Source organism: Pseudonaja textilis, chromosome 2 (assembly GCF_049901715.1).
Source record: "Pseudonaja textilis isolate UNSWEBS1 chromosome 2, rPseTex1.2, whole genome shotgun sequence".
In the NCBI taxonomy this organism is placed as follows: Eukaryota; Metazoa; Chordata; class Lepidosauria; order Squamata; family Elapidae; genus Pseudonaja; species Pseudonaja textilis.
Window position 1 is genome coordinate 22,192,682 of NC_141991.1, and position 24,338 is coordinate 22,217,019.

Here is a 24,338-nt window from a genome sequence, read left to right on the forward strand (position 1 = left end):
TCACTCACTCACTCGCTCTATCTATCTATCTATCTATCTATCTATCTATCTATCTATCTATCTATCTATCTATCATGCCACGCATCTCCCCTATAAGGTGATTCTAGATAGCAGAGTCCAACATTAATCCAATCCAACCCATAGGCCATATACTGATTTGGGCACATCAGAATTACAACTATTTAGTATCCTCTGTTAATATCTGATCATGGTGTGGCAATATCTATCATAAGATCAAGGTTAACAGTGGTTATAATTAATTGATCCGAAGATAAGAAAATCCCCTTCTTCTTTCCAGGTTAACGGAACATATTGACCTAAGGAAGACACCAGAGTGTTTTCCTTCCCACTTAATTATTTTTTTCAATGTACGTATCTTTGAGTCAGTGTTGAGGGCTGCCTGGACAAGTCCCCGCAGTTTTCTTGGCATGAGTTCGGAAGTAGTTTGCCCTTGCCTCTTTCTTCCTAGGAGTGAGAGAAAGCAACCGTCCCAAAGTCATCAAACTGGCATTGTGTCTAAAGTGGGACTAGAACTCACAATCTGATGATTTCTAGCCCAATTCCTTAAATTGGCTTTCCCATTTAAATTTCTGCCAATATATTAGAAAAGGAAAAAAAATCTAAGTACAGGCTGTCATGCCCCTGGTGGAGACTGACTCTGAGGGAGAAGAGGAACAGCCGACAGGGATTGGAAGTGTGGCTCCAGAGGTTGTGGAGGAGGCTGGAGAAGGGCAGAGGCCGGCTGGGCAGTCAGAGAAAGACCCAGGCCCATCCCCTCTCCATCCTAGTGCATGCAGGGAGGAGAGGATAAGGGAGAGGTGTGGTCTACTTGGGAGGAGAGGGCCTTGATCTTCTTCATGGGCTGCGGCTGTGACAACTGAATAAGAGGACCGACATGCGTATGGGCGAGTGCTGGAAACCAAGTGTGGAAATATCTCTAGTTTATTGTTCCTCTTTGAGTTTGGCGTCCTTCCCAGTGTGTTTTGATATCTGTGGATGTCTTCCAGCCCTTATCTTGCCTGGTTTGTGTTGTCTTTTACACTTTTATAATTTCAATGGCATTTTCTCTTTCTTGTAACTGCTTGTGTGGGAGTTTTTTGTCTTCAGTCAAGGATATTTGAAGCTTGGAAGCAAAGTGAAGGAATAAAAGGGGCTTCACCTGTTTTTTGGGACTGTGTTTGTTTTGTATCCCACCCTGGGTCATCACACAGGTAGTCCTTGACTTACAATAGTTCACTTAGTGACTATTTGAAGTTACAACTGCACTGAAAAAAAGGAGACTTTTGACTTTGTTTCAGACTTACGACCATTGCATTATCCCCATGGTCACATGATTTACATTTGGATGCTTGACAATTGACTCACATTTATGACGGTTGCAGTGTCCCGGGATCATGTGATCTCCTTTTGCAACCTTCTGACAAGCGAAGTCAATAGGGAAGCCCAATTTACTTAATGACCTTGTTATTCATTTAAAAACTGCAGTGATTCACTTAACAACTGTGGCAAGAAAATGGAGCAAATCTCACTTAACAATTTTCTCACTTAGCAACATAAACTTTAGGCTCAATTGTGGTTGTAGGTTGAGGACGACCTGTGTACTATAAAGAAGAAATCAGTCACAAGATTGCCAGGAACTTGGAGAAAATAATAAGCATATATTTAAAGTTAAAAGATAAATTATGAAAAGTAGGTTAATATGCATTTTATAAAATCTACAGAAAACTATTTTATATTATTATAATACAAAAGAGCATGTAAAAAGCACCTGGAAGGGAATGCAAGCTTCAATATGCTCTGGATACAAAGCCTTTAGCAAAAGAACACATGGGCATTGAGTACTTCAATTGTATGATAGCAGCAATGGAAAAAAAAAACTCTCCCAGTTTCTTATAAGTAAATCAAAAGATGTCCCAAAGGTGCTTTCAAAAGACAACTTGACTTTCTTGGGTTTTTTAAAATTCAAAATGGATTTAGAAAAAAGAGTTGTTCAAGTTCTGAAAAATGTTGTGGGAAGGGTCACAGATAAAATGAAAAGAAATCAAGTTCTAGGACATTATTTGGAGGATTAAAGATTAAGAAGATCGTTAAAAGTAAAAGGGAGGGATATAAAGTTGATTTATTTGGCTCTTATTTATGGATTATTTATGAAACCCGTGGCAGGAGCAGGGTAGAAGGAGTGCAACCCTCCTCCTGGTCCTGCTTAATTCCTCAGCTGCCTTTTATAATATAATTGATCACAATGTTCTTTCCGATCACCTCTGGGGATTGAAAATAGGTTGGGTTGAGTTACTGTTTTGCAGTGGTTCGCCTTCCTTCAGGGCATTTTTTTCAGTCAAAGGGGAGAAAAATTGCACCCTATCCTTGCACTGTGGGGTGCCTGAGAACTTTCCTTTCTCGCCCCTCCTATGTAATATTGGGAGAAATCTGTCGGCATTCATCATCATCAACAAGATGTTATCCCAGTGTCTGGAGTCTGAGAGAGTCTGGATGAGGAAGAACATATTCCTGTTTATTCTCAGCAAAGCGGAAAATCTATGGATTTGTAAACTAACTGAAACTACCCGTGTTTCCCCAAAAACAAGACCAGGTCTTAATTTTTGCTCCAAAAGATGCTTTAGGGCTTATTTTCCAGTTAGGTCTTATTTTGAGGTACTAAAATAAGGTACTAAATACTTCCACCTGGCTGACAATCTTAACTGGGACTTATTTTTTGGATAGGGCTTATAGTACGAGCAGCCTGAAAAATCACGCTAGGGCTTATTTTCCAGTTGGGTCTTATTTTGGGGAAAACAGGGGTAGTTATATTCGTTCTTTATTTTAGATGGGCATGTTCCTCTGGGCTGAATTGGCTTGTAACTTGGGGAATCTACTAGACTCATAGCTCCTGCTTAAACAGGTGGCAGCTGTGGTTTAGAAGGCCTTTTCTTTATGAATTAGGATCATTCCTGGATCAAGAGGACTGTATACAATAATTTATGATTTGGTCACTTCCTCATTATTATTATGCTTACAGTTATTATAATATAGTCTACATGGGACTGCCCTTGAAGATTATTCAGAAGCTACTGTTGGTCCAAAATGGAGCAGCTTGATTAGTTAAGAACAGATATTACAATTCATTTAGTTAAAATGACAGTTGACTTCCAGATACTACAGTGTAAGCTGATTGCTGCCTTTAAAAACAACTTTAAAAGCTTTCAAGCTGTTCTTTCAAAAGTGCCTGAACTTCAGTAAAAAATAATGAGCTCCCATCCTGTGGCAGGTCAGTGTTGGGTTTACTGGGAAGGATATTTCTCAGTATGATGAATGTGAAGGTTATGAATATTATTTGCTGTGTATTATGAAATATTTATTGCTTTAATCTTTCTTGTTTGCTTTTTTGAAGTATAAGTGCCTTGCAGTGGTTAAATAAATATTGATGCTATCCAATGAAGCAATGAAAGTACATTTTGCTCCTATCTTCCTCATAGCCGTAACTTAGATTCAGCTGCCTTTTTGGCCAGTCACAATTGTTTCCATAGATTCATATCCAGCTAAAAGATAGACTGTTGTGACACAATTATTGATTTAAAGTTGATACACCTGCCATTTGTAAATCCAAACTGATCCCCAGGCTGCTATGAATGCCTGCTGAGCAGAATCACATTAATGGGATTCTAAGATCCATGGAAATGTGAATTTCAATTAAGGAGCAATTTTCCTTCTGTCTGGGATATCTACTACTGGCTTGGGGACTCAGAGAATCGTTTGGCAAATGTAAATTAACTCCTGCTAAACAATTATCTTCTACTCTTGACTCTCTTCATTTTCTCTCAATCTCCCATCTTGATAAATTTGATTTGTAATCTTGTGGGAATTATATCAACACTGGCTACTTTTGAGTAGCAATTCTGCCCTCGGGTTTCTGATTTCAGAATTGCAATGAAATTCAGTGAGGTGAACACAGCACAAAGCATTGTGGGGGTGTTCCCTGATACCACCAGATGACATCACCAGGGCTCTTAGAAGAGTGAGGAAAATTCTCACCCTGGTCAGCACTTCTTCACTCTCCTACCATCGGGTAGGAGATATAGAAGCATAGCCAGCCACACCAACAGGCTGAAGAACAGTTTCTACCCGTGGGCTGTCAGACTCCTGAAGGGAAAATAACTTCATGTCAACATAGTATGGCAGATTTGTTGTGCAACAAGTTCACATGGTGCAATAAGATTGTGTATTTGTTAGTAGGAATCACTGGGTTAGAGACTTCTGTCTTCACTGTGAGTTGTGTTGGGAGGGGTGCACGAAGGGAGCCAACCTCATTGTACACATGTTGTACCCTGACAATAAAAGTTGATTGACTGATTTGAGTGTAGACTATGCTCAGCGCTTTAGGTACCACCTGAGTGTTATGATTTTAAGGCTTAACGAGATTCGAGAGCCGTTCAAAACTTGGGAATAAGGGAATGAAAATATGGAAAGAACTCTCAGCTGTTGATCAATAGTTGGGGATGTCATGCTTCCTCTTCAGTTTTGCATGAAAATAGAAAATCTCTCCACCCTCTCCTTCAAGCAAACAAAACTGGATGGACCACTTCATGGTAGATATAGATGTTAAACAAGAGGGGGCAAGACATTGTATTCTGAAGCACTGCAGAGGTGAGAGGCCTAAGGTTTGATCTCTTCCCTGCTACTAACACCAACTGGAACCACCCATTGAAAAAGAGAATCCTGGCCCCAAGTTTCCATTTTCCCTAGGTGATCTGGGAGAACAGTAACACCTCACCCATCCTGCCACTAGCACAGGTCATTGACAAGCACGATTAATACTACTCTAATATGAATCATGACCAGCTGTAAGCTGAGGGCATATACCAATCCAATATCTGATTATTTGTAATGTAAATGATGTTATACTTCATTGGTTAGATGGCCTAGACATTAATATTTGAATATGGATCTTTTTAACATTTGTATTTTATTGGGTAGTCTAGTTGAAATGTTAATTTATATTGCTAGTCCATGTATGATATGCCACCCCCGCCATCATCATTTTAGCCATTGTGTATCCGAATGAAGGCCTCTTCCGCATATTTCCAACCAATACGGTCCTGAGCTTTCTTTTGCCAATTGGGTGCACAATACTTGCTAATGTCCTCCATCCATCTTGTTTTATGTCTCTTTCGTGGACGCTTTTTATCAAGTGGGATCCATCCTATGACTGCCTTGGTCCACCTGCCACTAGTTCTTCTTGCTTGTCACTTGTATCCTTACAATTTCTATTGACTGTTTCCTAGTATGATTTGACTGCTTATTGTACCCTATGAGACTATCATTAAGTGTTGTACCTGATGATTCTAGACTCTTGACGAATGTATCTTTTCTTTTATGTACACTGAGAACATATGCACCAAAGACAAATTCCTTGTGTGTCCAATCACACTTGGCCACTAAAGAATTATGTTCTGTTCTGTTCTATTCTATTCTTTCCCTATTCTTATTCTTATTCCTATTCTATTCTATTCTATTCTATTCTATTCTATTCTATTCTATTCTATTCTATTCTATTCTTATTCTATTCTTATTCTTATTCTTATTCTTATTCTTATTCTTATTCCTGTTCTATTCCTATTCCTATTCCTGTTCTATTCCTGTTCTATTCCTATTCTATTCTATTGGACCAGCCTATTTCTATTTCAGTTCTTTTACTCTCTTGATCATATTGCATATTTTCATTTGTTCTCTAATCCACATGCAGGTCTTTCTATCTTGTCTTGTAATGCTGTGCATGATATGGCATATGCTAAATAAATAAATTACTTAGCATTATGCCTTGGCCTGAATCCTGACTGAAAAGGATCCAGAAAATCTGTTTTCTCCAGGGTTCTCTGGAGCTTCAGCCAATCACGTTCTTAACAACATTCCCTAAAGATGGAAAGTTGGGACCAGACCAAATTGTCTGTTCTTAGGGTTTTTGAGAAAGGGATGCACCACTTGTGATAAAACCACCCCTCTCTCAAGGAAACTGATATCACCACTTGCTCTCAATACTGTGTCATCTACCAAGTAGCCTGTATAAGTCAAAAGGGATATAGCTTTAATAAGCAGGAGAGACTTGGCTCTAATAAATGGATTTACAGTCCAGAGGATCCTCTCCGGGTTTTTTTGAGAATTATATGCTCAAATTCATTCTAGCCAAACCCACAGAACTGGGTTTCAACAGGACTTGCCCAGTCAAATTACATTTTTTAAATTACCATGAAAATCCATGCATCTCTTTTAATGCTAATTTCTCCCAATATGATTTAATAAGCATTCTTAACACGGGAGTTTTCATAATCAATGTTTGTGAGGATAAGTGATACTGCGTGCATTTCTTCATTTTCTACATTTAATTGCAAGCTGCAATGCAAAATTAGGAAAACTCTATATATTGGCAGTGGGTTCCAGTTTGCATATATATTCCGGAAATATATCAAAATGTGAACTAAAGAAGCTTCTCTGACTTCATTATCTCTGACTTATAAGGAGAGGGAGAGACTGTGGGATGCCTGCAAATGCAGAAACACAATCCCAATTTTATTACATGGGGATTGTGTGGTGAAATATAAAGTTTCTTGGCTTTGGCTCAGGAAATCCCAATATTGATGGGGAATGAGATATGCACGCCTACTAGAGTTACCTTTTCTGCCTGCAGTATAAAATAGTACAGACTTTAGCTAAGCTCTAACAAATTAACTTGCAGCAAAGAATGGTTCTAATCAGAGTAAAAGCACTGTTGAAAGCCATCAGTTTTCCGGGTGTGGGAGAGATGGTACCTTCATTTGCAAACCTCCCTAATTAAACCAAGAGTTTCTTTCAACTACTACAAAAACAATAAAGAAGAACTATATAGGTTATCTGAAATCCTCCACTGACACTTAAGGAAAATCTCTCTTCCCCCACCTCAATTCCAATTACGGCAAATCAGACAGGAAAGCAAGATGAGAAACACAACATTCCTGACAGTTTTATGCAGGATCTACTGCATGATGGCAGTAAAGAGTGACAGCTGTCATTAAAATAGTCCAAACAACTCAAAGAAATACAGAGCTGATTGCCTTTTGGACCCCCATTCTGGCTTCCCTAGGAGCAGAATAGGGGCTGTCTTCACTGAGAACTTGGGAAGGGGAAAGAGATGGGGTGAGATACATCTCTCCGACAGCAGCTATTGGCATCAGAAGTCCAATCGAACAGGTGAGAGCGAAGAAGTGCCATCAAAAGAACCCTTATTCATCATTTCTCCCCTCCTCAATTCTCTCCCTTTTCCTTATGGGGGCTGGGAAGAGAGGAGACCCACCCCCTGGCTACCATGGGCGAAAGTGAAGGAGGGAAAAGGATTCTCACCCTTTCCTGGAGTGGTGTGGCCTGCAGGGCACCCAGGGAAGCAAGTCTGCAATCTCCACCCACCCACCCGTGCAAGATGAAGTCACTTCTTGCAATGCTCCTCTCCCTTAAAAATGCTTTGGGGTAGCCTTGAGCTGTGTAGGAAGCTTAGTTTAGGGCATGAAACACATATCCAGTGTGCTCTATAGCAGGGATGGTGAACGAGGGCCATTTTATAACTTGTGGACTTCAACTCCCAGAATTCCTGAGCCAGCATGGGTCATGAAAGAGACACGATTGCTCTACAGATCTGTTGAAACTGTATTTTAAACATACTCCCTTCCGCTGAAGAGCTGCAGCACATAAGCCAGGGGTGTCCAACCTTGGCAACTTTAAGCCTGGAGGACTTCAACTCCCAGAATCCCAGCCCAGCTGGCTGGGGAATTCTGGGAGTTGAAGTCCTCCAGGCTTAAAGTTGCCTAAGGTTGGACACCCCTGACATAAGCTGTTTGCGGGGAGGCAATGGAGCTGCTATGGGAAGCTTTGAACAGGCGACCCCACTTTCTGGCGTCTGGAGAGCTAGCATTCAAACAGGCCAATCTCCCCTCCTTCTCTCCCTGCCACTGGTTGGAAAGAGAGATGTCTTTGTGACACGTTGCAGACTGTTCCCTTAAGGTCTTGACAACTGAAATGGCTCCGGAGAAGGAGAATGGCAGGGTATGCCTTCAGTAAGGCCTCAGGTGGTCAGTAGAAACAGGGCAGACTCCTCTCCTAAGTACTCTTCAGAATATTTTGCCACAGTTTGAGTGCTTGGTATAGATTTTTGCACCAGAAATGAGAAGGGGGGTGGGGGTGGGGGGAGAAAAGCCACTTCTAAAGCACAGCAAGTATGGTAAAAGTTGTCTTCGCAGAGGGCTGTGGTGCATTTATGGCCCCAACAAACAGTGTGTGGAGCAACTGTACAGCAAGGCAAGTAGGATGTTTAGATAAGTCCCCTCCCCTTAATCAAATAATGTACCAAGTCACGTGAGACCTGCTTCCTTGAGCTGCTTTCCTCATACAGTCACAAAAAAGGGGTATTCAGCGCATTAGCAAAGCTAGTTGCAAGAATCTTCCCAGTCTCAGAATTGGCTGAGAATCCGTAGAACATTTATTGTACAGGTTTAATAAACACATTCATCAAGTGGATACTGTGTGTTATATTACAAATCAAACATTCATTCCTATGCTCACAACCATACTATTAATAAGTTCTGAATATCCTTATTTGGGGCATTATGTATGTAACAACAGTGGGGAAAATTACATTTTTGTGGAGGAGACAAAAAGCAAAGAGCCAGTCTAACCATATTAAAGAAAACAACGGTACTCATATACTTACTGTCCCATCTCCAGAACTGCAGAGGAATTAAATGATGCATGCTCTATTTTTCTACTTTACTGTAGTATTTCTTAAAACGTTACAACACAAAACAACTCTTTGGGGGTAGATCCAGGAGGATGCTTGCTGGGATTACTATTTACAATACCCAAATGGGGGTCTTTTCTAGGAACGTTTTACAAGGAAAGTTCCATAGCAGGTGATATATACAAACCCCTTTTAATCAGAATACTCACTGTCAAAAAACAATTGGCAACAGGCCGTGGCATTCTTGGGGACAGGAGTATGGCAATTAGTCAGGGAGTAATTATCAAAGAGATCTAGCCACTTGATCTGAGTTTGGGGAAAGGAACTTTCTGGAGAGGAGCAGGGCCAGAAACAATGGTTGCCCTTAATGCCAGGCCTCTCGTGGAGATTCGGCGTGGGTTGCTGGTTTTCATGGGAAAGGAACAAGAGTTTAGATTTCTTGGCCTTTCTGTCCTGGAGACTGCCTGTCTTTTTCTCACTCAAAACCAAAGGCCTCAAGCTAATACTACCAGATTCCCTCGTTTCCTTACAGGCGTATTCTACAATGGAGGCTCCCTTTCCTGTTGTATCCTGCTTTACATTAGCTCTGGAATATTTCAAACCATTTCCTTTCCTGGAGGGGTACATTCTTTTCCTCTGGCTAGACAACCACGGCTTGCCCTGTTTAACTCTGTTTCCTTTACTTTTATTATTCATCTTGCCTGGGATTAGTTCCTCGCTTTTCCCATCACCGGCACGATTTCGCACAAACCCATTATCCATCTCAGGATGGTTTAGCTGCGAATGTTTTGTAGCGCTGTAGCCTTTTGCTTGGTTGTTTCTCTGGATCACTTTCCTCACCGGAGTAGCTTCATGTGGCTCTTGACTAAAGGACCACTTTCTCTCTTGGCTTTTTGCAAGAAGACTTGCGCTGCAGCAACAAAGCGTTTTGTCAGCACTGGGGCCTCCCAATGGAATGCGGCTCTTCTGCCGCGTGTCAAAATTGCCTTTACTTTCTGAGCCAGCCTTAGTAGAGATACCTTTGTTTGCAGGAGAGATGTTTAAAACATTCAAGTGGCAACTGTAAGATAATTGGTCCAGCAGCGCATCTGGAGAAGTCTGGGAGCTGTTGTCCTTGAGATGATGAGATTCTCTGGGTGCGGAAATGAACGCCTGTAAGTCATTCAGAATTCTGGAAAGCTTCATGTGATCCAATTGTTCACAGATCTTCAAGTGCTGCTGGTTCTGCTGAACTGTAAATTGCTCCAGACTATCTTTGAGTAATTGAAGGCTAGACTTCAGATCTGAGATTTCTGTGTCTTTCTGTGGAAAGTGGTCATAAACAGGAGAGGAAACGGTTAAGATGGGTTTAAAAATGCTTTCATTCCAAATACAATACTCTCTCCACTGAAGGACATTTCAGGCATTGTATTTTCCTTATAATGTGTGGGAGAAGGAGGTATATTTCTTTTTTTATATATAGGTGAGATATATGAAGAGTTTATTGTTAAGCCCTGAAGCCAAACATGCAGTACCTTCAAAATTCATGAACTGTAACTAACATTTGTGCAACGTTCACTACATCATGAAACAGACAAGTGAATTCTTACTTTGATTTTCCCATATGTCGAAAAAGACACCACCATCCCCAACTTGGGATTTTATCAAGTTTGAGTTTAATCCAGTATCGTATTGGAGAAGTGTAACTTGTACAAAGCAACAAAGAATGGCACATGTAACACTTCTGCTCCACAAACTGCACTGGGTATCAGTTTGCTTCTGGGTTCAATCAAGGGGTTAGTTATGTCTTACAAGACTTGTATATAACCAGGCTACATAATGAGCCACAGTGGCGCAGCGGTTAGAGTGCAGTCCTGCAGGCTATTTCTGCTGACTGCTGGCTGCCTGCAATTTGGCAGTTCAAATCTCCCCAGGCTCAAATTGACTCAGCCTTCCATCCTTCCAAGTTCGGTAAAGTGAGGACCCCCATATTGGTGGGCAATATTCTACTCTGTAAACTGCTTAGAGAGGGCTGTAACAAAGCACTGTGAAGTGGTATATAAGTCCAAGTGCTCTTGCTATAATACATAATCGGCTTCATCCAATTCCTGTACATTGGCCCATTTCACCTGATCAGGCAGAGATGTTGCAGACCTTTTGGGTTAAAGAACTCTGACTGGAGGGGTGTAGGAAGAGATTCTTCCCTGGCATTGCCCCCTACCCTGTGGAATATCCGCCCCTCCCCCCACCCCAGTGGTGAGTAGGTCCTCACTCTCCAGGCCTTCTGAAAAGGAGTCAAAACATAGCTCTTTGACCTCACGTGAAGAACCCATGCGACTGTGGAGCTGCTTGGTGGCATGAGAACCTCCCAACACCTTAATTAAAATTTAACATTATTTTATATATTGTTTTTATACTTTAAGGTTTTATTGTACGCCACCTAGAGTCCCTCTCTGGAGGGGATGGGTGGTTCAGAAACGAGACATAATAAAATCAAATGAAACTGTCTTACGTTCTTCTCTCTTACATCCCACCTTGCCCAAAGGGCTCTGCAATTCTTTAGAGCAAAGATGGACACCTGGAGAAACCCTGCGATTTTATTGTCTGTAACATGAAGTAATGTAGTTTCATCTGTAAGCTGCCTCTAAACAGTTAAATAATCATAATATTTGTTATAGATGTCAGCTTTCAAAACTTTACCACTGAGGAACCTAAAGTATTAAAAATGTAATTCTTCAATGGTAGTTTTGAAAGCTGTCATCCATGAATTTTTTTATATTTGGGGTCCGTAATAGATTTTCCACACTCCGAGACCCTTATTAACCCATATCAGTTTCTTGGCTGTCTTCAAAGTGCAACTCCAGGGCAAAATATTTTGTTCTGCTAATGAAAGGGAAAATGTTAGTAGAAAGGATATCTTTAGAGAGAGCAGTCGTCTTCTTTGTCTTAAAAAAAAGTCTCTAACCTAGTTATCTATAAAGTAAGAATTAAGTGATTCAACCAGGCAAAGAATGTCAATTTATTAAGTCATCAACATGACACAGATATTAATGAACCAAACCTTAGTATGCTCATAACTTTCCTGATGTATTTGTAAAGCTATCCTTGTTTTCATTAAGTCATATTTTCCAAGCAGACATATGTGGTATAGCTTCTGAGAGCAAAACTTCTTTATAGGCAAATTTGGCATTGAAGCAATCAATCATACATCTTTTAACATTAGGCAGATAATTATATCAAAGCAAAATTGACCTATTTTCATCCAATCAAATAAATTTCAAGGAATATATAAGGGGTTTTTTTTTTCCTTTCTCACTAGCTGAACAAAGAATCTACCCACAGGATTAAAGAAAAGTAAGAATTTTCCATTGCTATTCAAAGTTAAATTCTGTAAAATAATTTGTAATGAATGCAGTGTATGATCATGTAATTTTTTAAAATGTATTTTATTGACAGGCTGTCAATCATGGCAAACATGCAGCTTTTGGAACTTTAGGTTTTGATTTGCACAAAGAGTCTCTAACACCTAAAAAGATTACATGATTACTTCATAACATATGATACTGTAAGCATAACATAAGGCTACATCTCTGAAGACACAACTTGATAAATTCTGAAGAAACAGTGAAGCTCAACAAATTGCAGCCTACTGAAGAACAATTTCCACTTACTTCTTGCAGCCTTTTCTCCATTCCTAGTAATATTTGTCCTGTTTCATTTTTCTCACCAAGAGCATTCAGTAACAATCCATAATGGGACTGAGAGGTTTCTTGCACTAGACAGAGAAATCAATACAAACCACATTATTCTATCACCTGAATACACGAATTATGTCACTAAATATAGATTGTGAAGTGGATATACATTTAACACAGACAGAGGGCTAGAAAATTTACACAATGTTATTTGCTTTGATATTAAATTAACTAAAATACACTGCTCAAAAAAATAAAGGGAACACTTAAACAACACAACGTAACTCCAAGTCAATCATACTTCTATGAAATCAAACTGTCCACTTAGGTAGCAACACTGACTGACAATCCATTTCACATGCTGTTGTGCAAATGGAATAGACAACAGGTGGAAAGCATAGGCAGTTAGCAAGAGATCCCCAATAAAGGAGTGGTTCTGCAGGTGGTGACCACAGACCACTTCTCAGTTCCTATGCTTTCTGGCTGATGGTTTGGTCAATTTTGAATGCTGGCGATGCTTTCACTCTAGTGGTAGCATGAGACGGAGTCTACAACCCACACAAGTGGCTCAGGTAGTGCAGCTCATCTAGGATGGCACATCAATGTGAGCTGTGGCAAGAAGGTTTGCTGTGTCTGTCAGCGTGGTGTCCAGAGCATGGAGGTGCTACCAGGAGACAGGCCAGTACATCAGGAGAGGTGGAGGAGGCCGTAGGAGGGCAACAACCCAGCATCAGGATTGCTACCTCCGCCTTTGTGCAAGGAGGGACAGGAGGAGCACTGCCAGAGCCCTGCAAAATGACCTCCAGCGGGCCACAAATGTGCATGTGGCTGCTCAAACGGTCAGAAACAGACTCCATGAGGGTGGTATGAGGGCCCGACGTCCACAGGTGGAGGTTGTGCTTAGAGCTCAACACCATGCAGGATGTTTGGCATTTGCCAGAGAACACCAAGATTGACAAATTCGCCACTGGCACCCTGTGCTCTTCACAGATAAAAGCAGGTTCACACTGAGCACATGTAACAGACGTGACAGGGTCCGGAGACGCCATGGAGAATGTTCTGCTGCCTGCAACATCCTCCAGCATGACCGGTTTGGCAGTGGGTCAGTAATGGTGTGGGGTGGCATTTCTTTAGGGGGCCGCACAGCCCTCCATGTGCTCGCCAGAGGTAGCCTGACTGCCATTAGGTACCGAGATGAGATCCTCAGACCCCTTGTGAGCAGGGTTGCCATCTGGCCGTTTTTCCGGCCAAATTCGAGAAATCTGGCCGTATTTCTATCTGCTTGGCCGTGAAAAAAATGATGTCTCCGGCCAAATTTATTTGGCCGGAAATTTGGCCGTACGAAAGTTGCTTGGCCATGAAATCGGCCAGATCTCTCCTTCCCTCACGCATGCGCATCACCATGAGCAAAAGGAGGACAAGCGCATCCTCTCAGTTCTCCGACATGCCCACTTCCTCTCAACTCCCGTCACACCCCCTTTCGGGACCTTGGCGCCCGGCCACGCCCCCTTCCCGCCTGTGACCCGAGCAGGAGTGGCTCCTCCTCCATCAACACCACACCCATTCCTATTATGGCTCATTCCACCGCCATGCCCCTCGGCTTCCCCACCCATTCCGAGCTCTCCTTCCCTCGCGCATGCGCGTCACCATGAGCAAAAGGAGGACAAGCGCGTCCTCTGGCGCTCTCCTTCCCTCGCGCATGCGCAAAAAAATAATTTGGCCAAATTTGGCCGTATTTTGACTTGAGTTTGGCCGCAGAGCCAAACTGCGATCTGGCAACCCTGCTTGTGAGACCATATGCTGGTGCGGTTGGCCCTGGGTTTCTCCTAATGCAAGACAATGCTAGACCTCATGTGGCTGGAGTGCGTCAGCAGTTCCTGCAAGACGAAGGCATTGATGCTATGGACTGGCCCACCCGTTCCCCAGACCTGAATCCAATTGAGCACATTTGGGACATCATGTCTCGCTCCATCCACCAATGCCACGTATCACAGACTGTCCAGGAGTTGGGGGATGTTTTAGTTCAGGTGTGGGGGGAGATCCCTCAGGAGACCACCCACTACCTCATCAGGAGCATGTCCAGGCATTGTAGGGGGGTCATACAGGTACGTGGAGGCCACACACACTACTGAGCCTCATTCTGACTTGTTTTAAGGACATTACATCAAAGTTGGATTAGCCTGTAGTGTTTTTTTCCACTTTAATTTTGAGTGTAACTCCAAATCCAGACCTCCATGGGTTGCTAAATTTGATTTCCATTGATAATTTTTGTGGTATTTTGTTGTCAGCACATTCAACTATGTAATGAACAAAGTATTTAATAAGAATATTTCATTCATTCAGATCTAGGATGTCTTATTTTTGTGTTCCCTTTATTTTTTTTGAGCAGTGTACTTTAAGAACCATATGTTGTCATTTTAATTTGATCTGTGAAGTTATTTTTGTTACAATGATCTGGTAAGGATAATACTCTCAAAATATTACTTTCTATTATTTTACTGCTACTCAGAATCAACATCCAAAATAATTTTATTCCTCAACCAATTCTGCCTCTTTCCTCCATACCCTTATTTCTCCTTTCTGTTCTGATCCCACAACTGTGAGTAGTTAAAAACCTCAAACACATTTGATGATGTAGACTAAGATTCACAAAAGCTAATGTGATAATAATTATGTTAATATTGAAAGAGCTATGAGACTCTTGTGATGGCTTTGCACAATGAAAATAGACATTCTAACCAGTTGGTAGCTTTTGTCTTAGCTGTATCCATTTATGGATTATAGACAGAGAAACCAGGCTGTGGTAATTTCTACATATCTGTCTTAAATGCATAATTTACTGTGCCTTTCTGTTCTGTTCCACTCCTGAAGCATGTTCCTGAATATTCAGCCTGGGAGATACTGGCATCCACACAGAATCAAAGGAGAATACTTTCCTTGAATAACATTTTGAAATTTGTCTAGCTGAGGTTCTGGAAAGCCTTGCACAATGTATTTATAGTATTTGTTTAATAACTTATATGGCTGCCCAGCTTATGTTCAGTAGCCCTGAGCAGCTCACAAAAATGGTAATAAAAACATAAATGGAAACAATAATCCAAGAGCAAAAAATATCATTCCTGGCAGCCCCCAAAACACCTCTCCATATATCTACATTAGTTACTTAGCAACATTCATCCTACAATCCAAAACTTGGAGGAGAATTCTTCAAAGGGTTAATCAATCAAGGGAGATGTGAGAGATAATAGTTCAGATTTCCAGCAGGGAGGGGCTGCATTCCAGAGGAGCCAGGAGAGGACAGCAAAGTTTAGATAGTTTGGTTGGAAGGGGAACAAGACAGCTTCTCCCTAGGAGTTCTCAGAGTGTATCATTAATGATGCCAGTGCTACGCTTTAATTTGGCAAGATTTCTGTCTACAGGCGAGGAACAATAAAGGAAACTGCTTTGAAGAAACTCAGTGTGTCTTTCTTGGTTTTTTTGAAGCCTGACATTAATCTTGCCAAACAAAAGCAAACTCCTTGCATCATTAAAGATATAATACTCAGAGGACTCCTAGCAAGGAGCTGTCTTGACAATCTTCCTCCCAATCAAACTATCAAAACTTCGCTGTCTCTTATTCCTCTGGAATGCAGCCTCTCCTTGCTGAGAATCTAGACTATATTCCACCACAGGGTAAAGTTCACGATCATGGTACAGAGCACTCAATCCAATTTCATCATTCCACATCTACTCTAATGACTAAGGTGAGAATGGAATGGAATAGAATGGAAAAGAATGAGTTGGAAGGGACCTTGGAGGTCTTCTAGTCCAACCCCCTACTTGGGCAGGAAACCCTACACCACTTCAGACAAATGGTTATCCATTCTCTTCTTAAAAACCTCCAGTGTTGGAGCATTCACGATTTCTGGAGGCAAGTTGTTCCACTGATTATTTGTTCTAACTGTCAGGAAATTTCTCCTCAGTTCTAGGCTGCTTCTCTCCTTGATTAGTTTCCCCCCATTGCTTCTTGTCCTGCCCTCAGGTACTTTGGAGAATAGCTTGACTCCCTCTTCTTTGTGGCAGTCCCTGAGATACTGGAAGTCACCTCTAGTCCTTCTTTTCATAAGACTAGACATACTCAGTTCCAGCAACCGTTCTTTATATAGGTAGTTGGTGGATAACCCCTGCCATTTGGTACTTGCACCAAGTTGCTTGTTTTATAAAATCTTGCCTGATTGTGGAATATGGATAATATAGTTGAATGGACATGATGGATACTCATGTTCCATTGTGTACCACATTTTAGCTTTTTCAGATCCTAATTTGCTACAACCAGAAGACAAATGCATTGTCAATACTATGTTTACCAAGGGAATAGCTTCAATTGTAGCTAACTGAAAAGGATAATTCTGATTTCAATTACTAAATTTGCATTTTCAAATGTGTGGTTTGATTATAATTGGGCGAGACAGACTTCTAGTTCTCGTATGGTCTCATAGTATTCCCCAAGTCATTTAATGAATTGACTATGCTGAGAAAACTGAATAGATGGAATTTATTTTCAGTTTCCCAAGTACTTCTCCAATTTTCTCCCATTTATTCAAATGAAGAGCTGATAAAAATTATAAAGTCTATGTTTATAATTCCATCAAGCGCTGTTAAGACAATATGTTTAGGAATTATCTTGTTTCTGATTACCTGGCTAAACCTAGAACATCTGAAAGCGAAAATTGTCCTTGATGTACAAAGTAGCAGTCAATCTCTCCAAAAAGTGGTCCTTTCGCACATGTTACAAAACTAGGGAGAATTGCTCAGAGAACAGGCAAGATAAAACAATAAGAAAAAAGAAAAGTAACGACTTGCCTGTGAATTCAACCTGTATAGTAGGTGAATTATCTTTACAAATCTGCTGAAACCCAAGAGTTTATTTTAGTTGGCTGAGTATAAAGATTGTATTTTGAATTCTGTGTGTGATTGTTGCCTTCCCTTATTTTCACCTTATATCCCATTTTTCCCAAACAATTCTTCATAACTAGAAATTTGGCTTCATTGGCTTTATAAAATAATTTCTAATTACAGGATTAGTGTATGGTTTGCTAAGTTCTATAATTCTGGACTTGGGGCAGGAAGATCAAAAATACTTTGCCTTCTATTTTCCTAACCTTGGGTGAATGGGGAAGTCCTGGGTAAAATCGCTAAGAACAGCATGATGGCTGGGGAATTTGGGAAGTTGAAGTCCACAAACCCTAAATTTGGTAATGTTGAGAAACACTGGCCTAGGGTAGGGTATGTCAGGAGTTTCATTTATTTATTTATCAAATTTATCAAAAAGTGAAGTTTGATTGGTGGCAATCTAATCATAATTATCTTTTATTAGAGAATTAAGAGGCGTGCATAAGTGCACCATCGTGCCTCCCGTCCCTCTCCTATTGTCCCCTATTCGTACCTATTTTCTGTATTCTTACTCATGTTTATACTTATACCTATTATCTTGTAAGCGATTGACAAATCAAATAAATAAAAATAAATAAATAAACCCCTGGAAGAAAGAAAAAACTTCCACAATGGTTTTAAATTATTTCTCCTCTAGTTTCAAATAATGAAATACGTCAGGCATATTTACAAGTACTTCAGCTTAGGTATCGCTATCTCTGATTATTTTGGTAACAGTTGAGATAAAAATATGCAGTAAGAATAACTGAAGGTAGACTAACCCTGTGAAGTTTAATCCAGATAAAACCAATAAGGACTTGGTAGAAGAAGAAAATCTAGGATGGGGCTACTAGTCAGTTGTAGGTTAAATTGAGTCATCACTATTTCTAACCTTCCTAACACAATAAGCTTATCTGAGAATAGAAGGAGAACCAATTAATATTACCTTGAACTTTGGGTTAAGAGTGGTTTGAAGTCACTTGAGACAGATATACACACACACACACACACATATCTAGTACTAATAGCTCTGGAATTGATAATTTGGGGATCCGTTCTTTCCATTATATTATCCATTTTACATTTTTATCCATCTATACCTTTTCTAGTCATTTGATTCATTTGTACTCATGGGGCTGCTGAATTTTTCCAGTATTTTGCAAAATGTCTAGGCATCTCTTCCCAATCTTATATTTACACAACAGCACTTATTCCTTCAATGTAGCCACCAAGTATCTCTTAAGAGTATTGCACAATTCATCCAATGAATTGAGCTGAATTTATTACCATTTCTCAAAAGGTTACTGCTCTCGAGGAATGTGAACAGATAAATAAAACTGCCTTTTAAATTATTACAAAGCTAGCATTTTTCATTATTAGTTTTGTAGATCTTACATTGAAGCATAGATCAATCAATGATGTTATAACTGCTACTGAGCATATTACCTGATCTTATTTAACTTTGTTCAAAAGCTACAGAAAAAGCGGAAGTCTCATTAAAATAAACGGCAAGCTATTATATCTAATATTTCCTTGAATAATTTTTTTCATCTACAGTTAATAATGGATATTACATTATTGCACAAGACTACAGCTGAAAACAAGATTATTTTTTTCTTTCTACCCTAAAATGACTACTGCTGAGTAACTGATCCTTTACTAATAGCTCATACAATTTGTTTTGAGCTTATTAGTTTAAGCAGCAGGGGAAGCACTGATGCTTTAGTCTGGCTTCTAATACTATTTATACAAAATCCATCCATTTTCTGAAATTATTGTATCTGAATATGAGGTCTCATTTTTTATTTTTTCCTTTAATGAGAATCTTGATTTTTTTCAGTTGAAATTCTAGGAAAATTTTCATATAATGTACAGTAATCCAGTAGGAAATCAGTTTTTCAGAAAATATTTTCAGAGTGGAAAAAAATGCATACTGCTTTGGTGTTACTCAGTTTGGGGAAATTGTATAATTCTAAAAAAAAGTTTCAATAGCCTGTTTAGTTGCCCATTGTTCATTCTTACCAAAACTTTCATGAATAACACAAAAATTAGCTGTGTTTAACTTAAAAGCATATTCCTCCTATCTTGAGTCAACGTATCCCAACATCATGATGCTAAGAAAGATACAGTATTCCAGTAGAATGTTAGAGGTCCAGGTAAACTGTACAGGAGTTGCTTTGGTGTAAGCTTGGTCTCAAAAATCTCCATTGATAAACTGAAATACTGAAGAAGTGCCAATCAGCATAAAGAAGACCAATGATTTTGATGCACTAGTGAATTAATTCCAGCCCCTTTAACATACAATTTGGTTTCAGAAAAAAACTATCCTGTAATCTGCAACTCTTATATTGCAAAAACATATGGACTACACAACTCGATCAGGGTAAAGCAATCGATGCAATCGACATAGACTTCTGTAAAGCCTTTGATTCAGTGGTACACGACAAACTACTACTAAAATCTTATGGTATCTCTGGACAACTGCATAACTGGATAGAAGCATTCCTGTCAAAACAGACAACAAATGGTCAAAAATTGGAAGCATTCTATCAAATTCTGTACCTGTCAATAGTGGTGTCCCCCAAGGAAGTGTTCTAGGACCAACTCTCTTATTACTCTACATAAATGACCTCTGTGATCATATTAAGAGCAACTGTGTTCTCTTCGCTGATGATGTAAAGCTATTCAACACCATAGACAATACAGCTACCCTTCAAAAAGACCTCGACTATGTATCAGAATGGTCAAACAAATGGCAACTTCAAATCTCAACGAATAAATGCTGTCTTACACATTGGCAAAAAAAATCAGAAAATAAAATACAAGCTGAATAGTCAAGACCTTGTTGATGATCCAAACTCTGTAAAGGACCTTGGAGTACTAATCTCTAATGATCTAAGTGCTAAAGCCCACTGTAACTACATAGCCAAAAAGGCATTAAGAGTTGTTAACCTAATCCTATGTAGCTTTTTCACTGGTAATTTCATACTACTAACTAGAGCATACCAATGTTCGAACACACCTCATCACTCTGGAACCCACATTACATATCTGATATTAACACAGTTGAGAAATTCCAGAAATATTTCACAAGAAGAGTTCTACACTCTTCTACTCTTTGAAGAATACCTTATGCCACCAGACTTGAAATTCTAGACCTAGACAACCTAGAACTACACCGCCTTCGGTCCATTTTAAGTATAGTATATAAAATCATACATTGCAATGACTTACCTGTCAATGAATACTTCAACTTCAACCATAACAATACAAGAGCAAACAATAGATACAAACTCAAGGTTAACCGCACCAAACTTGATTGCAGGAAATACAACTTCAGCAACAGAGTGGTCAAGGTCTGAAATATTCTACCTGACTCTGTGGTTTCTTCCCCAAACCCCAAAAACTTTAACCTTAGACTGTCTACTGTTGACCTCACCCCTTTCCTAAGAAGTCTGTAGGGGGCGTGCATAAGCGCACCAATGGGCCTACCAACCCTAGCCTATTGTTTCTTTTATTTTTCTTATATGTATCCATTTCATGTATTTATAATTATGTTTATACTTATACCTATTATCTTGTAAGCGATTGACAAATCAAATAAATCTAAATCTAAATCTACAGGTGGCCAGCACTAGTGTCTTATAGTATCATAAGACTTATATTATTATATACATGGTGGGAATCTGAGCTGATTAACTAGCAATCCTTCTGTTTCTCCATACTGAACTTAGCTACATATGTTAATTTTTTAAAATACATGTTTTACTTTATTTTATTCAGGCAGGAAACAAAGCTGTGTCATGAGAACAGTAGAAGAGAAAGAAGGCAGAAATGAGTTTTTTCCAAGTATTATGGGCTGGCCCTGGGCAGCTGCAGGATCAAGTACAGCACAGCTCTGCATTTTTTATCTCCTTTGCCAGTGAATATTTTTTGATATGAATACTTACGGCTAAAAAGGGAGTTTTATATACTTTTTAAAAATGTAGTTAGATTCTTATTTATTTCTTGTGAGATTGATCTGTCCCCCAAAGAGGGGAAAGAAGGGCTGATTTCCATAGCTATATGCTTCAGAGTCACAAGGCCAGGTGGGACTATAGCATATTTATTTATGTCTCTCTCAATTTGCCAGAAAAAAACAACATGGTTTGTGGCAACCCTGTCTCATAAGAAGTACTTATTTATGTATTTATTTGAATTAGTAAGTCACCCAGTTCCAATGCACTCTACATGAGGTAACCCTTGGACAATAATGCCCCAAAGGTGCTTTTTTCAAGAGGCAACTGGACTTTCTGTTTTTTCTTTGAAGACATTTCACTTCTCATCCAAGAAGCTTCTTCAGCTCTGACTGGGTGGTGGGGAATGGAAGGATTTATAATCCTTACAGACAGCTGGTCATTTACATTCTTTCAGCAAGTTGTTGAGGCCACCTGGAGGTTTTTCTATGTTGTCAGGGCTGCCTGAGTAGTGCAAATGGGTATGGAGCCTTCTTGGAACTATTGAAAAAACTGTGTTGTAGACTGGAAAATGCAAATGACCAGCTGTCTGCAAAGAGTATAAACCCTTCAATTTCCCACCACCCAGTCAGAGCTGAAGAAGCTTCTTGGATGAGAAACCAGAAAGTCCAATTGCCTCATGAAAAAAGCACCTTTGGGACACTCATGACCTGGATGACTGAGAATCTCCACAGACACCTTGGAGAAGAAGTGATGACAATAAGAAGTATTAACCCAGGGAGGGTGGGCCAGGATCTGAAGATCCATAAAACTTCTGTGAGAAAATGTATGAGACCTCAATTCTTTTACCCTGCTACAATTAGTTTAAATAACTAAGTAGATCTATATGTTTATGATGTTTTTATGGCTGTGAAAAAAAAATCAGTTTTTTTTAAAAAAGATTAAGCTATCTATAAAATTTTATTATAAGCTCTGGCAGTGAAGAGACATCTTTGCACAGCAACATGGAGTGCTTAAATGTCTTCTGAAGCCTTTATTATAACACTGTTCCTACTGTGCTCATCAATGGTGCATGTCTATGCAATGATTCAATTGCTGAAGAACTGCACAAACACAGAGCCAAAAATAGATAGCAGAACTTGTTTAGCTATGAATGCATATTCAGCAGAAGCTAAATCGTTGCCTCCTTTATTGGAGGTCATAATCTCAAAACAGTAAAGTTCTATTCATAGCATTTAGGGACTCTGGCCATCAGATGGCATCTGTGAAATCTAATGCACCGGTTTATTCATTGCTGCTTTTCTACTGACCAATATAAATGAATATAAAGAGTTTCTTCCACATTTTTTTTTGAAGGGAAAATTGCATTCTTAAGTATTTTGAAGGAAAACATGAACTACAATCAGAAGGCAAGACATTGGGCTTTAAAAGAGAACGCAGTATCTTTCCACGTCTCCATCTTTGTTATTTGGATGATAGCAGGGGTGGGCTGCTACCGGTTCAGGCGAACCGGTATGAACGATGGTCAATTGGCCCTGCTCACCCGCCCCTGCCCTAGTCTGTCCTATATTTCTATGTTTTGCAGCTCAGCTGAGGTGCGGCACAGTGGATTGCTGCTTCTCAGCTGTTTTATTCACCAGTGCTGCAGTAGAAAGTAAGTTTTAGGCCTGTAAATTGGCGGTTTCTAAACGCTGTGTGTGCAAAGCACACATAAGCACACAAACCGGTTGTTACATCAGTAGAATCCCACCACTGGATGGTAGGAAAATATTTAACCATCACTGTTTACCAAGTCAAAAAACATATTTATTAGCAGTCTTGCAGAGATGAATCAATGTGCAATATATTGAAAGTAGTAGATTCATTTTCATTATGCATATAACGTTCTGCTGTGATTTGTGCTTGTGGTAAATGTCAAGTGTGCTTTTCCAGAACTTGGGAAGACTAAAAAGATTAGTCCTGGGATTTGTTCCAAGATAACTACTGAAAAAAAAAAAAGGAACGAGGAGGAAGCGTAGGAAGAATTCCAGATGGCCAAGTGAAGGATGCAGGACTTTTACAGTGAATCACTTTTAGTATATTTACTATCTAAATAGAATGTTTTCTTTGCCAAGTGGTTTATAGCTGTGTGAATGTTCTGGAGAAAACAAAGAACTGCAGTTTCAAGGTAGTACCTGATGAGTAAATATAGCTATATAGAAAGCTATGATATATCTCCAAATTCTCCTTCCTAGTATTTTAGATATTTTCATGGTCCTTGCACATCCTACTTTGATTTTCTTTGAAATACTGTACTTGTTCTACTTCTTAGTATCTTGTATTGTTTCTGTAATATTGGTCTTCATCATAAAAACTATTCAAATGTGTTAAAATATAATATTAATATTACCAATAAGTGAGGTAGCAATCAAAACAGGGCAGAATAAAACATTTATTAAATTATTCATATGGCCTAAACATAGGAAAACAAACAACCTCTCACAGAAAATAAGATTTCACTCACTCCTTGATTGGAAAATCACAGCTCATAAAACATTCTTTCTTATAGCTACATAGCAGTCATCTGGTAAAACCACAAATACAGTCTTGCTAGATCAGGTAAGAAGTCCAGCATTCTGTATCACACAATGACCAGAAAAATATGTTTGGGAAGGTGAGAAAAACAAGCAAGTATCAAAATAGTTCTTTTTCAATGCTTCTCCAAACAGCTATTATTTAAGATAGGCTATCTGTTATTTGGGATATCATATACAGGCATCAAGACCGATGGGTATTGCTTGCCCAGTCTTTCAGGAATTTTTCAGCAATCTTCCTTGGTCTAGTGAAGGCACCATCCTACAAACTGGAAACTATGAGTTCTAGTTCCGTCTTAGGCATAAAAGCCAGCTGGGTGATATGGGCCAGTCACTGTCTCCCATCCTCACAGGTTTCTTATTGTGGGGACAATAGGAGGAGGAATATTATGTATATTTGCTGCCTTGAGTTGTTTATAAAAATAATAAAGGCAGTAAGGATGGATGGATGGATGGATGGATGGATAGA

The 24,338-nt window shown here is 39.6% G+C and overlaps 1 protein-coding gene across 2 annotated transcripts in view; it reads right to left on the reverse strand.

Moving 5' to 3' along the window:
* Positions 1-8,474: 8,474 nt before the first annotated feature.
* The window catches only part of IHO1 (interactor of HORMAD1 1), a 32,002-nt gene continuing 16,138 nt past the window's right edge, over positions 8,475-24,338 (reverse strand). For both annotated transcript variants that reach the window (XM_026717973.2, XM_087923499.1), the window contains 2 exons: positions 12,406-12,509; positions 8,475-10,057 (listed from right to left, as the gene is read on the reverse strand). In XM_026717973.2, coding sequence (XP_026573758.2) covers positions 8,948-10,057; positions 12,406-12,509 — 1,214 coding nt within the window. In that variant the 3' untranslated portion in view covers positions 8,475-8,947. The remainder of the gene's footprint in view (positions 10,058-12,405; positions 12,510-24,338) is intronic.